At 33.4% G+C, this 16,178-nt stretch overlaps 1 protein-coding gene across 1 annotated transcript; it reads left to right on the top strand.

The window, feature by feature from the left end:
- The first annotated feature begins 7,053 nt into the window (after positions 1 to 7,053).
- Positions 7,054 to 15,553, top strand: LOC140841496 (xyloglucan O-acetyltransferase 4-like). The gene is made up of 2 exons (XM_073208980.1): positions 7,054 to 7,562; positions 14,549 to 15,553. Exons 1-2 carry the CDS (start codon positions 7,386 to 7,388, stop codon positions 15,341 to 15,343), a joined length of 972 nt encoding a protein of 323 aa, XP_073065081.1. The 5' UTR covers positions 7,054 to 7,385; the 3' UTR covers positions 15,344 to 15,553.
- Positions 15,554 to 16,178: the final 625 nt, after the last annotated feature.

Raw genomic sequence — 16,178 nt, 5'->3', positions numbered from 1 at the left:
CCGTAGTTAGCCCGACTAACTAGCGAAAATTCAAGAAAAAAAAGATTGGACTAGAAAATGAATACTTTCATCAGTAGTTGAACAATTGCGGTAGAGGAGAGAAGTCTTCCATGTCTGCAAAGAGAACGCTATTCTCTTCAAATTGATCCTTTTTATCTGTAGGAGTCGATCTAAAAGCAAGAATTAACTATCTTTTTGGAAAAGTCTAAGCATGTCTAATCAGGACATTGAGTATGACTCTAGCTCGATTATTTAAGGAGGAAGTGGTGATGCTCTGGAAAGACGTGGGTCATCCTTGGCTCGGGCAGGAAAAGAGGAACAAAGTAGGACCAGATTTCAAGTTGCTCCCATGAAACTGAGTAGAGCCCGGGTCGAAGTTAACCATGGTTCAGGTCACCCGACCAAGATCATTTCGCCCGACCAAGGTTCATCTTCCCCGACCAGGGTTTAGGTTACCCAACCAGGATTTATATCCCTCGACCAGGGTTCATGTTACCTAACCAGGGACTTTTCGCCCGACCAGGGTTCATTTCCTTCGATCAGTGTAGAGCCCATAATCAGTATACGTAAAACTCGTGCATTTATTTAAATTGCTAAATTATTTATTTAGTTTTAAAATGATTTTTTTACTGATGCATGATGAATTTCTTTGCATTATTTTAAATTATTACATGTTTATTTGATGCACGTTAAAATGTTTTCTTGAGTTTTATGTTTCAGACGAATATTCAATGCGAGATCGGGAAAACAGACCGGTGACGATTTAGGCGATTTATGAAAATGTGGTATTTTATTGTTCAGTCAAGAATTTAGTAAATGATTTATGAATTTTTTTAGCATTTTTTAAAGCCTAATTTAAATGATTTTAAGATTTTAAGCCTTTCAAATTACTAAATTGACAAGTTGAAGATTTTAAACTTTTAAATATTTGTTTCTTGGGTATTTTATTTGAATTAGGGGATTTTAGTAATTTTAATATTGGATTAGAATTTTATTAACTTGTTAATTGGTTTGACACTTTAATTAGCATGATTAGTTAATTTATTAAGCAATTTCCCCTAATTAATACACACACACGTGTTACAATATACTCACACACTCAACACACACACACGTACACATTCATTTTCTTTGAGGGAGAGCAAGGGTTCATTGATTTTTCAGCAGCCACCACTCATCCCCTTCCCCTATGAATTCTCAGCAGATTTTCGGTCATTTTTCTTCAAGACCTATCCGGACTTCTCTGCTCTGTTTGGACTGCTTTGCTCTGTCCTGCCTGGTCTAGGAATGAGCATAGTTTGTTTAAAACCGAAATAACTGACCGAACCGAAAAATTCGGTTTAAATGGTTCGGTTTTTTGGTCTGTTACGGTTTCAAAATTAAATAAATTTAGTTTTTCGGTTCAGTTTACGGTTTTGATCCCAAGAAAACCGAAATAACCGAACCGACTATATTATATTTAATTATAGGACTTTTTGTATAATGAGCTAATAAATGTGCCATAGTCATGTGACAAGCCCAATATTGACAATTGGAAGTTCAAATTGTTATAAGCTCATATTGTTAAATGATTGAGATTTGAGATGCAAAATCTATGTACATTTTGGAGTTTGAGAATTGGAATTTAATGACTGTGTTTTTATGGAAGAGCTACTGTTTGAAATTGTATTTCAAATTGTTATTGAAGCTTAGATTGTTAAGTCATAAGTGTATTGTAATTATATATGTTTACTCATCTACTATCATTGTTTCTTTTATATGTGTTGCATCAATCAAGCATCAAGTGATGTATAATTTTATTTCTTAACAAAATATTATAAAACCGTATATAGCCGACCATATAACCGAACCGTATTACAAAAAAATCGGACGAATCGTAATAAAATAATTTGGTTTTGGACCAGATAGATTCAAAACCGAAAACCGAAAAACCAAACCATTGTAGAGAAAAACCAGACCGAGCCGATTGATGCCCACCCTAGCCCGGACTGCTCAGCTTTGCCCGGACTGTTCAGCTCTGTGTTGCTCGGACTGCTCAGTTCTGTCTGGACTGCTCTGCTATGACTTGCTCGGACTACTCTGCTCTGTCCGGACTGTTCTGTCCTGCCCGAACTCACTGGGATGGCTAGAACTTGTACTATAAACACACAATACCCCCTTAACAGTGAGAAATCCTATGGCCTATTTATAGACTTCAGTTCGGGACTCCCGAGACCTTTCATGCATGGACGTGCCCACCCAATTCCATGCATTTCGACACCTGTCCGACCACCTGTCACTCGGCCACATGCACAAAGACACATGTTCCTACTTGTGACATGTTACTGGATACCTCAGCTCGCTATCCCGACCTCCAACTTCGCTCCCTAACTAACAAACCAGTTCGGACATTACCTAGCACCAGTTCGGACTTATTCCTTAGAATCAATTTGGCTCAGCCACGTCTATCCAGCCACTACTTAGGCTGCCATGACTTCTGAAATCAGGTATGGCTTCTGAAATCAGCTATGGTGGTTCCAATGTCAATTAACACATGATTTACTTAATTAAAGACACTTAATCATGTTTAGTTAACTTGGTAGAATTGGGGCTGCTACACCGTCTCTTATAAGATGTCCTTCTTAGTTACATTGGTAGCATTTGAATTTTCTAGGTCCGAGTTTAGATTTAAACCTAGATTTTCTCTTTTCAAGTTCTTGATTTGTAATTTTCATCATGCCTCTTGCGAACAAACTTTCTGGTATATCCATCATTTTTATTCTCTGGTACTCTTTTCTTCAATTCTTTTGAAATTAAAGCTACTTTGATCTCTTGCAGAATAAGAGGTTCATGTCCATACATCATAGCATCGACAAAGTTTTCATAGGAGTTTGGTAAAGAGCATAGTAGAATAATGTCTTGGTCTTTTTCCTCAGTTTTAACATCTATATTTTTTCGATCAATTTTAACTTTGTTAAAATCATCGAGATGTGCTTTGTTGAGATTTACCCTTGACTCGTGATTCATCAAATATAATTTACCTTTTGGAAGTGGAGAACGATTTTTTAACAATAAGTACTTAAAAATGAACCTCTTTCCGAAATTAGAGTATTGTGATACTTTAGTTTTTTAAATTTTTATTGAATTTCGTTATGTTTTACTTGTACACTACGTAGGCATGCTTATCGGTTCATCGGTTCCGGTTTTGGATCGAGTGGTGCGAGAACCAGTCAGAACTAGTTCCTAAACTAGTTCCAAACCAATTTCGGTTCCAAGGTAAAACTTTGGAACCAATCCGAAACTCGGACCGATTATATGCTTTATTAAGTGATTCCGGTTCAGATTGAGCCGACTCTAGGTTTCGGGTCCGATTATATTATTTTACAATATAATATTACTTTAATTAATAGACATTTTTTTTATTTACTATTTATAGTTGAAACTGACTATGACTAATCATAAAAATAAAATAACTTAAACATTGATTTACAATTGAACATCTAAAATTCATCACGATTTATTAAAATATATTTTGAATAATCCGGATCTTTGTCGAAACTTGAGCATTGAAATTCAACTGTCGTTCAGTGGTCTTATTATTTTTTTTAGTTGAAAATCAATCTTATAGGTATGTTAGCATGCTAAGTGTTTTTGACTTTAAATTATTTCTTTGTTCGCCAATGATTCTTCCACATATTGAAAATGTTGATTCCGAAGCAACACTTGAAATTTGAATGAGTAGAATATCTCTTGCAATTGTCGCTAACAATGGATAAAGTTGAGAATTTACTTTTCACCAATGAAGAACACCGAGATTCTTTGTAGTCTCAATATATTGACTTAGATAAATTTAGATATCATTGTAATTTGTTGTAGTCACCGATTTTCTTTTGAAATTTTGAAAGAAATTGATTGCTCTACTTTTGCTTTTATCTGTAGACCTCTCCTTCGGCTACGCACTCAGTTCACAATGTTCACTAGCATAAAAATCAAACAATTTTTGGAGAGAATGCACGATTGACTTTTTTTGCTCGTCAACATTCTTCCGAATAAATTTAGTATAATATTCAAAAGATACGTCTAACCCATATTGACTTTGACTAGGATATGTCACTAAAATATGCACAATTGGGATATTATCCCAATATTTTAAAATTTTACTTTCGATATTTGAAACAAAATCACGCATAAAAGAATCATCACGATATTCAATAAATTTATAAAACATATTGAAAAAAAATGTATAAAAATGGTTGAAGTAAGGTAGTTAATGCTGAAAAATTTCTAGGTTTCTTATTTAAAAATTTATAACAAAGAAGCACATTTACTCAAAATATTCAAATAATCGTCAGTCAACATTAAAGATTATGCCACAATATTATTGTAATATGTAGTAACTTAATCTTGAAAACGTAACAAAGTACGAAGCTAGTGATATAAATAATTACATCTAGTTTCAACAGGAAGGTGAATTTTTTTAAATTTATTCTTGTTTGACTCTACTAGTGTTTTCTAATCACGTTTATATCTTCTTTCACGTAATAATTTCTCACATATTTTAAAATTTTCTATTACAATAGACATATGTTCATCATATGCACATTTAACGCACGAGTTGATAATATGATATACACGTCTAAGATGAAGCAAATTACTATCTAAAATCGATTTTAGTGAATCTTTAAAATTTCTAATCGGAAGAGTATCGACACTCGTATTATCTAATGTGATCAACATTATTTATTTTATATGCCATAAATCTTAACAAATTGAAAACATATCTTGCTATAGTGTGTGACGATTCTAAATGATCTAACATTAAAATTCTTTTTTTTGCATATCCAAGTTTCATCAATCTAATGACATGTAATAACAAGATAAGATTTATATTTCAAATTAGTCGAAATATCAATTTTCAAACTAACTCTACAAGAAAAAATTGAAAGATGTTGTTTTAATGTTTCTTTATATTATTTATATATATCAAAACAATATTTCTTAAGTGTACTCCTAGAAATATTGTGAAAATCAGGTTGAATGATACTATTAAATTCAATAAAATTTTCTCGTTCAATTATTATAAAAGGTTGACAATATTTTGCAGCACATTTTACGATGGTTTTCAAGAAATTTTTATTGTAATTGTGAAAGTTTTACCACTTGAAGGATTAATTTATTGTTGTGTTAGTTTCCTACCGACTGATTGGAGCGTTCAGGGTTAAGACATAGTTGTTTGTATTTTGTTGTTCAACATCAAAGTGATCCCAAACTTTGTTTCGCTTTGCTCGGGCTGTCGTCATGCTCATTGCTATTGTGTTGCTTGCTCGGACAGACAATGACGTTCCTACATCTTTGTTGGGGAGTTTCATGGTTTCTTTCTCCTCATGGTCAGGTTCGACTTCATCAAAGTTGGGGATGTAACCAAAATGTTCACCAAAGTTGGAAATATATTCACCTCCACCACCATCACGGCTTGAAGATAACGTAATCGAAATTCAAATTATTTATATGATTAAATTGCGAATAGTAAGTTAATAGTAATAAATAGAATATCGAGTGTAGATAAAATTACAACACAATTATTGAATATATTTTGAGAAATAATAGCAAAGAGAGAAATTAATTGTAAAGAAATGTAGAGTTGAAAGAAAATATGATCTTGTATTTAGAGTTGAGTTGTGGGGTAAAATTGGGAGCCAAATCACAAATACCTAACGGCTACTAAATATCACAATAGTGTTGGCCCAAAGGCATTTTTTTATTTTAATTGTTTTTAAAAATTTGGGTTTTGGGCCGGTTCCGGATCTAGTTCCGAAAGCGGTTTAATCCATTAACAAGGCAATTAAATAAATTTCCGATACGCTTCACACATATCGGACTCAGTTCTGGGCTTAACGAACTGGTTCCTATACGAGCCGGTCCATTAAACATGCCTAACACTACCATGGAAAGCACTCTTCATGAGGCCACTTCACTAATATTCCGAAGGCGGAGTCAAGGGACAAATGCTTCGTATGAGTTTAAATTCTTGTGTCCGTAATATATAGGTGCGCATAAATAGATTTGACACTCAATTTATCTATAATACAAAAATCATAGTCGTAAGCCACGAGCTAAATATATAAGCGTAGTAACATCTTACTCCAAGAATTACTGTGAAAAATGAAAATGACTCGAATTCAAATTTATCCGGTAAAATCTGAAATAAAATCACAGTAATATGACGAGGGACAGGGACTTTAGTGGTTGAAGCACCATAGAAAATGTGGGGCAAAGGCCACCAAAACCCATTAGCTTTTCAACGTGACTAGCACAAAGCCCCATAATTATTTGTAAAGTAATAGCAAGATTCTTTAAATCAACCTTTAGATAATTAAATATTCAAAAGACATTCCTAACCATGAGCTGGCATGCAGCTTAAAAGTTGAACCACCACATTTACATAAATAAAAAAAAAAACAAATCATACTTGATTCTATACCAGTATGCTTATTTTCAATTTAATAGGTTTTTTTTGTGATACGATCTCACGGATTTTTATCCGAATTTTTATAATAATAAGTAATATTTTTTGTATAAAAAATAATATTTTTAATTAGTAACTCAAATAAACAATCTGTCTAATAAATATTTTTTGTGTTTTCAATTTTAGTATTTTAATAATCAAAATTTAACTTTGTTAAACTACATTCCACTTTTATTTTTGTACTCATGTTTTGTTAAAGAATTGACGTAATATCAGAAGTATCTATAATTTTTCTTGTGTCAAATCAATACTCTAATAAATACGATTAAAAAAATATATAATATCGTTATCTATAGAATACTTGCCTCGTTAGATAAACAATACTTATTATTATTACAATTATTAATCTATTCCCTCCACGAAAATGGATCACCTTAATCGAGGATCCCAACCTAAAACTATTTACGAAATAGGAAATAATTATGCGTATAGACAGGATGAACACGAAATCTTTATATATCATCGTTCCAATTCAAAAAGCAGCATCACGCCCCTTTATACAGAATTCCAAAAATATGAAACCAACTTCATGTTGGAAAGACCATAAATCTATGATCTTCAAGAAAGAGAGATTTTTGGGCTCAACAAATACAGCAGTTTCTTGCTTAATTTATTCGACATTTTTCGCCACCCTCTTCACTCTTTGCCTACTTTTTTACCCCTTGAACATCAGATACACAGCCTACGTGATCAAGAACACAACCAAACTAGCACTTTTTTCCAACCCAAAACAGTAAATCCTTTGACAAAAACATGGACGAATCCGTTTACGGATAGAGAGAACTGCGACTTGTTCAAAGGGAAATGGGTCCGGCACCGGAGAGGTTCTTTGTACACTAATCACAGCTGCAAAACAATCCCATTTCAAAGAAACTGTTTCATGCATGGAAGGAAGGACAGAGATTTTCTGCACTGGAAATGGAAACCGTACCAGTGTGAATTACCCCGTTTCGACCCCCAAAATTTTCTTACTATCCTGCAAGGGAAGACAATGGCTTTTATTGGAGACTCACTTGCCCGGAATCAAATGGAATCACTACTTTGTCTCTTGTCTATGGTTAGTACTTCAAATTTAACATTGCTCTTAAAAATTTGATGTTCAAACATGGAGACTCGGGCCAACCCCTTAGATCAAATATTCCACATCTGGCCAAAGATAAATATGTCCTTTCGACGTTCAAAACTTTTTTGAGCATAATATGATTTAAACTATGCATAGGTATTTACATCTGATTTATCTTTACGTATATAGCACCGACTCCAACTATACTGGATTTTAAGAAAATAGAGTCATTCTTGTAAATCCTTACGGAGAGATCTTCATCTTTCTTTGATCGTCAAATCAAATTCACGATCAGAAACTTTGTTCATCGTATAAACGGACACTAAATCTAAGCGAAATTTAAGTTGAGATTGGATCGCTTGTAATTCAGAAATCCGACAGTGTTGCGACGACATTGGGGAGACGGCACTGTGGAAGGGTGTGGCCAAAATTTTTTCTCCAAAATATGGGGTGGCCGATTTTCCTTGTGAGGAGAGAGTATGTCTAAAAAATTATATTATTCATATAATCACTAATGAAATATTTATAAGTTTTAATTCCTGATCAAATCAGGAATCCTACTTGAATCCTTCAGGTTGAGACATGTAAATATTTTATTTAATATCACTATTAAGCAACGCATTCTTCACATCCATATGTCATATTTCATAGTCATATCATGTTGCTTTGGCTAGCAATATTCTAATAAACTTGAACATTGCGAGTAGAAAAATATTTTCTCGTAGTCAATATCTTGCCAGAGTATGTACCAATCTTGCTTTGAAAGTTATTACATTTTCATCTGCCCGAAGTTTCTTTTTGTAAATGCGTTTGATTCATATAAGAACAATTTTCTCAGGTGGATCTACTAAGTACCATACTTGGTTTGAATACATAGAGTCCATCTCGGATTGTATGACTTCAAGCCATTTAGATGAATCAACATCATACAATGCTTCTTTGAAGTTTCTTGGGTCACATCATCTTAGGTGGCCTCGATACTCTTTCAATATCCTAGGTGCTTGTGTTTCTTCAACTAGATGTTGGAGTGTGGGTTCTACGATTTCATAAGTTGGTGGTTCCCGAATCTCTTTGAATTCTATCATTCCAATTTTTATCCAATAGAAACTCATTCTCTAAGAAGATAACATTTCTTGACATGAATACTGATTTTCATTGGAATCATACAAATAATATATAATGAAATTCTTTGATTATCCACAAAGTAGCATAAATTGGTTTTACTATCCAATTTTAGTCTCTCAATGTCCGCTTCACATTACCTAGTACATCCCTATATTTTTAAGAAATAATATTGGGTGGCTTTCCCATAAATATCTCATGTAGAGTTCTATCCACTGCACTTGTATAGACTTGGTTCTACAACATTGTCGCATTCTCAAGCGTAAAGCCACAAAAAGATGGTGACAATTCAGTAAATCTCATCATAAATCGAACCATGTCCATCAATCTCTGATTACGATATTCTGACACATCATTCAACTGGGGTGTGGAAGGTGGGGTCCATTAAAAGAGAATCTAATTCTCATTAAGGTAGTCTTGAAATTTTGTACTTAAGTATTTTTCACCTCGATCGAAACGAAGTGTTTTAATACATTTTCCTAATGTTTCTCTACTTCAACTCTGAATTCTTTGAACTTTTCAATGGTTTCAGACATTGTTTTTAATTAAATACACATACTCATACATCGATAAGTCATCAGTAAAAGTAATAAAGTGTGATTGGCTATATCTCGTACTAATACTTAACGGACCACACACACCTAGTGTGTATCAAATCCGATTATATTTTCAAGAGAGTTAATCTATAACATATTAGACATATACTCTCCCACTAGCTTGTACATCCTTCTTTGGGAAATATGTCATAGCCTAGCATGCCACAAATGTGCTTGGTTTAGACTATTTTGTTTTTTTTTAGTTTGTTGTTGATATCGTGTTTATTTGGACATCGTTAGTTGGAATATCTTATATTTTACGTTATAGATATAGTTTTGTAATTCACCTGTTCCAATTAAACATTGATTTTGGTAAATATTTCAAACATATTTAGAAAATAAACAAGAAAATTGTGTTTATCAATCATAGAAATGGAAACAATGGTTTTACCTAAGTCGTGAACATATAAAACATCTCTTAAAAGTAACTTAAATTTATTGTTTAATGCTAAGTAAATATATCATACGACATTCGTAGCAACTCTTGCTCCATTTCCATCCTCAACAAGGTCTCTACAATTCCTTAATCTTCTAATTCTTGTCATTACCTACAAATCAGTGTGTAGATGATATCTACATCAGTATCTGATATCCAAAAAGTTGAATTGATTGAGACATTTATTCTAATATAAAACATACCCTTGACAGAACTCTTCTGTGCTAGATATTCCTTGCAACTGCAGTTCCAATGTCCAGACTTCTTGCAGTTGAAGCAAACATCTTATACCTTATCGTGCTTTGTGTGCCCTTTAGAAGTGCTTAGAGCTTGCTTCTTACTTGGTTTGTTTTTTTGAAAGGAGCAGAACATTTCTTCCCCTTCTTTTTTAGGCCTTTCTTCATCCTAGATGAGTAGCCCATTAGGAAAACAATATTTTCTTTTTGGATAGTGACTTCATAGGTAGTAAGCATGTTTACAACTCTTCAAGGGTGGCATCTAGCTTGTTCATATTGAACTTCATCACAAACCCATCAAACGACGGCAGTAGTAACATCAATATAATGTCCGTGGACAATTAATTTGCAATAATAAAGTCTAGACCTACTAGCTTCTCGATGAGCCCAGCCATCCTCACACCAAGTTCACGGACAACGGCCCCTTCTCGCAGGCATAATGTCATGAGTTTCTTGACAGTAGCATGTCTTAATGGACATGTTCATCATACAACTCTTGCAGGTGATCATAAATGTCAACAAAATTTACAACTTCCTCAAACCGCCTTTACAACTCGTTTGACAAAGAAGCTAGCCAACATATAACTCTTATCTTGCAATCATGGTCCTACCATTTCTCAAGCTTAGCCAATTCCTTAGCCAATTTCTTAGAATTTAAAACAATTTATATTTAGGTAATTTGGTCTGGTTAGCTTGTTTTGATCGACTATAACAGAAAGAGGATTTTGCGATGGCATCTTAAATATACTGAATGACAACGTTCATCATATAACCACTATTGATGGAAGGAAATGAAATATTATACTTGCTTTTAATTTTTCTTTTAATGGGATTGATTTAAATTTTGAATATTATCCAAAATAAAAAATTTAATTTTGAAAATTCGTCTTATCTAGTTTTAAAATCTCATGGCATTTTTGTTTGTATGTTTGCTGGATTCATGCAATTCTTGTTATTATATTAATAATAACGCACATACTAATTATTTATAATATATCTCAATCATTATAAATAATAAAGATGATCGATAATTGAGAATTAATTGATTCATATGAGTCACATATGGATAATTTCCAAAACATACGTAAATGCAGGGATGCAAATGTAATATTACATAAGATTCCAATATTTTACATGTCTTTGATCTTCAAAACTCTTGAGGGTCTGAACCCACCATCTTCAAATCTTAATGTTCCAATAAATCTAATATTTACATTAAATTTTCATGGCACATTAGATTACAAATTTAAGTGGAGGGAATGAGCCATAAACCATACACACTTTTAAATAATTATCAAATAATTAAAACACAACATGTAAAATATCCTACATACACCTAGCAAATTTTCATGGCTATCAATCATCTTTTTTCATATAATATCAAATATTATATTAAAACCATAATATCAAATCATGTAACAATATGTCATTAACCGTCTTAATTAAAAATTAAATAAACACCTTTGTTTAACTATTCAATTTATTAATAATTAAATTTCTTGTGAAAATAATTTTACCATAAATGATAAAAATTAAATTTTAATTAATTTATTTTACAAGAAAATCTCATGATTATAATAAAATTATTTTCAAGAGAAAATTATCCAAGTTTCATAAAATATCAATTTTGACCCATAATTTTAAAAATCATAAAATTGCACCCAAGACCAAGCGTTTCGAGCCCATAGGCGAAGGGCTGCCCGAGATCATCCCGGGCATCCCCACTTTAGCTTTACCCGCTGCCCAAAATTTTCGAGCATCGGCCGACGGGCATCTCGGTTTTGTGCAAGGGAAGCGCACTGCCCCGCGCGAAACTTCTATGTATTAATTTTTTATTTTATTTTTAAAATCACATCTGGACAGTCTCTGTTGCCCACATTTGCAACGTTGCGCGCATGTGCGCACACGTGTTCTTCCTGGAACTGTTCCAGGCAGAAGGCACAGAATTTTTTATTTTTATTTTTTAAAAAACTTTCAGGGCATGCAACTTAGATTTTTTATGCAGTTAGAAACAATTTTTTCGACAATATTTAAACAATAGAAAATGATACAAGTTAGAAACCTTGGCTCTGATATCACTGTTGGAGTACAATTTTCTTGCACCCAAGGTGCAGTGAAATTTTTAAAATTTTAGTTTTGATGTTTAAAACATTCTATGGGCGTCGTATGATTTAAACCAATTGTAGGATATTTAGAACTCATTTACCTTTGTCTATATAACGCCATATCCCACTTTTCCAGATTTTAAGTGGATATAGCCGTTCTTGTAAATCACTACGAACAAATCTTCATCCTTCTTCAATCATCAAATAAAGTCCACGATTAGAAATTTTGCTTATCGTATAAACCACACTAGAGATCTAAACGAAATTTGTGTCGAGATTGGATCGCCGAAATTTTAGAAATCCGACTATGTTGCATTGGCGGCGTGGTGGCTGAAATTTTTTTCTCCAAAATATGGGATGGTCAATTATTTTTTAATTATTATTTTTTTTTTTTGCAGAGAGAAGATACAAACTTCTGTAAAAATTATGCTATTTCATGTAACCTTAATGAAATATTTATAAGTTTTAATTTTTCATAAAATCAATAATCCTATTTGAATCAAGACATTGTAATTCCATTATTCAAAATCTCTCATGTATGTATTTTCTATTCTTGAATATATCATGCATAATTAAATTATTATCAACATTACTAATATTATTATTTAATTAATAGATTCTAAATTTACAAAAAAATAATACTTGTGAACTCATTATAACCTCGATCGAATATCAGACTGCGGTGATGTATCGAGCGTACAAATCTTGTTCATAATGAAATTTGAAAATTTCGAAGGACAAAATTTTCCACTGATTCATTTTTGGCAGGTGTTAGTTTTGTGAACTCTTTCACTAGAACAGACAGTTTCACTCTTCTCATTTAATTAGTTATTAAGCGAACTTCCACATATTTCATTACATGGAATCGACTTAAAAACTACTTTATAAGCAATCTTTTTTATTTCCATCAAACTATAGTAATCAAATTCAACTCATTGAACCTGATTATCTCGGTGGGAACACAAAGTCTAATACTTATGTGACTTTCAACGGTTCAGGGATACAACTAGCTATGGGTGCACAACTTCATGTGATTCATAACAACATTTGTTCTTATTCAGGATTAACCTAATTAGTAACATTCTTTTCATCAACCCCTTGATCAAGAATGTCATAACTTAAGTATGATTGCATCCACCGGATCATGGTGAGAGCGTCTAGTATCATCGCCTCATGATCTCATATGTATCACTGATAGTTCTTGCAAGAACCTTAAGTTATGGTTAGCATACAGTACGGTCTCTTCAACTCATATATCCCGATCGAATCTGCAATTATTTGTATATCGAAAGTTGCAAATGAATTCGATAACGATATAATATATCTTTGAGTAGTAACAATAACATGATATGTGCAACTAAGGAAACACCTTTCCAAAATTCACATTTCTTACTCTAGTAAGAGATTCCTTGCACTATTAACTCATCAGATCACAAAGGATATCTTCAGCCATAAGCGAGCAGTGAATCCCCGACTACAATGCATTGAATCCTACATATTTCAAAAGTAGACCCAACCTCATCACTTGACGATCCTCAATGGATTCGGTATACAGATCAAAGTGCATGTTAGTGCGTAGAGCCTCTACATTGTTTCAGGTCAAAGAGCTAATAGTGTACAATCATAATTGCGGGATATTCTACTCGATAAGTGATAACCACTTGGACGGTCCGATAAAGGATTGTTTATTGAATCATCAAATGATCACCCATATATATGAATAGACATCTCAATGCCCTAGCTAATGAAACATGACGTTTATATCATAAATGTTAGTCTCAAACTCAAGAGATCTTTATCCTTATTTTAGGCGGCTTAATCGATTATGAATCTGTTTAGAATATACAGTAAGTTTCATAATGAGTTGCATGATCTTCTATCGAGAGACAGACCTTATGGTAACTATAGTATATTCAAAGACTTTACCTATGCTGCTTGCAAGGTATACATATAAAGTAAAAGTCATAATTAGATAAAATAGTAAAATATTATTAAAATAAAAATTGTTTTTACATGAGAATTAATTAAAGTTCAAGTTACAAATTGGTTGGTTGGATACTTATCACGTGAATGATATGCAACCACGGGTTATGTATTATCCCACTTCATTGTCACATGAATCCCATTTTGGTTACAAGTTAAATGCAAAAAATGAGTTAACAAATAGGTCTGATACTTGAAATGTACAAACATGCATAGAGGATGGCGTCTGATTTTGTCTAAAGAAAGCGAGAAAAATATGCTTTTTGTGGTTGCTTTCCACATGTTAGTCGGCTTCTTAATATATTTGAAATCCAGAATCGAGTTCCAACGGAAAAATGTGGCATTATATGTTGAAAAGAAAGGTGGCATTATAGGTCCGGATTTCATCTATCACGTTGCTCCAAATTCAACTTCAAATATTTCCAAATATATTCGATTCTAACTCGATTTGAAATATCTATATCATTGGGCTGGCTGTATCAGTTATCAGAAAATCTTGCAGGCAGAGATTCCAAAAGAGATATATAAAGACGCAGAAGACAGATTCACAACATGGGAATTCAAGAAACATAACTTCACTCTAATGGTGCTCTGGTCTCAGTTCCTCGTCACCGCCACGGAGAGAGTGATCAATGGCTCCGCCACAGGCAGTTTTGATTTGCATCTGGATAGAACAGACAGCAACTGGTCGGAGAAACTACCGGGAGTCGATTATGCAATTTTCTCAGGCGCCCACTGGTTTTTCCGACAGAACTATTTGTACGAGCATGGGAATCTCATTGGCTGTGTGTACTGCCAGGCACCAAACGTGACTGTCCTCGGGCCGTATTTTGCCATTAGAATGGCGTTTCGGGCCGCGTTTAAGGAACTCAACGACTGCATGAACTGCCGGAACATTTTTAGTATATTGAGGACGTATTCTCCTTCTCAGTTCGAGAATGGGGAGTGGAATACTGGCGGGGTTTGCAACAGAACCGGACCTGTGGGAAAGGAGGAGTTCATCAACAACGGGCCTGATTTGGATTACAGGAAAATTCAAATGGAGGAAGTCGAAACTGCAAGAATTGGAGGGAAGGGAAGTGGGAATCATGTTTTCAAAGTACTGGATGTTACGGAGATTATGCTAATGAGGCCGGACGGGCACCCTGGCCAGCACTGGGGGAATGTATGGATGAAGGGTTACAGTGATTGTATCCACTGGTGTTTGCCAGGCCCGATCGATACCTGGAATCAGCTTATGCTGGAAATGATCAAGAGACAAAATCATTCTAGCTCCACTCATTTACAGATGTATTAGCATGCATGAGCTAGAACAAAGTAAATTTTGTTTGGAAAGATTTTGGATCTTAGAGGAAAAATTGGGTTCCGCAGATAGAGAAAAATATGTCGAAGATGACATGATCATATATATATAAACATCCATAGAGACTCCAATTAATAGATGCAGATCCTGTGCGGTGTAGTATATATCCTCTATTTTGTTATATTAAAAGTAGTTTTATGTTTCTCACTCTGCGTGTGTTGTAATAAAAAAAAATAACTTTACGTGTCTTGATTTCTCATTGAATAATTAACAAGGATGATTAAATAGAAAAGGATGGAACCTAAAGAAAAATACCTCAAATTTTGAAATATATATAATTTGGATCAATATCTAATTAGTCATATGAAAGTTTTGACATACATAGAACTTATTTTTCTTAATTATTTTACTAGATAACCTCGACTCGACATGTAAACTCAATCTATGTAACTTAATTTTTCTTTATTTGTACCTAAACCTTGAGATCTTTCCCTTATGTCCTATTTATCATTTTTTTTGCACATGGACATATATTGCCCATGTATATAAAAAATAATCTTACACAGTTGGCTTTGTCGTTCAATTAATAGGGAAATTTCACCAACTAATCGGAGTAGGACCACAAATAAAAAAAAAAGACTAATGTTCCACTTAAAATTTACTTGTGCTTCTCCTGTTCTTTGAATGATGACTTTTGTTCACAGATTAATTTTCAATATTTCAAACTTTTATTTTCAACACTTCCCATTGTGATGGATGATCATGATACAATGATTGTCTTCATTATGTGTTTTTATATTATGTCGTTAAAACCTTACTAAGAAAAATC

This window comes from Primulina eburnea, chromosome 9, assembly GCF_022965805.1.
Source record: "Primulina eburnea isolate SZY01 chromosome 9, ASM2296580v1, whole genome shotgun sequence".
Classification (NCBI taxonomy): Eukaryota; Viridiplantae; Streptophyta; class Magnoliopsida; order Lamiales; family Gesneriaceae; genus Primulina; species Primulina eburnea.
Note: the sequence above shows the minus strand (reverse complement) of the source record. Positions and strands in the feature narration are given on the sequence as shown.

What these genes read in the sequence shown, in the direction of transcription:
- LOC140841496 (XM_073208980.1), top strand. Translation starts at nt 7,386, where the DNA reads ATGCATGGAAGGAAGGACAGAGATTTTCTGCACTGGAAATGGAAACCG. An exon ending in TACTTTGTCTCTTGTCTATG is followed by an intron (nt 7,563 to 14,548) that starts GTTAGTACTTCA and finishes AAAATCTTGCAG; the next exon opens with GCAGAGATTCCAAAAGAGAT.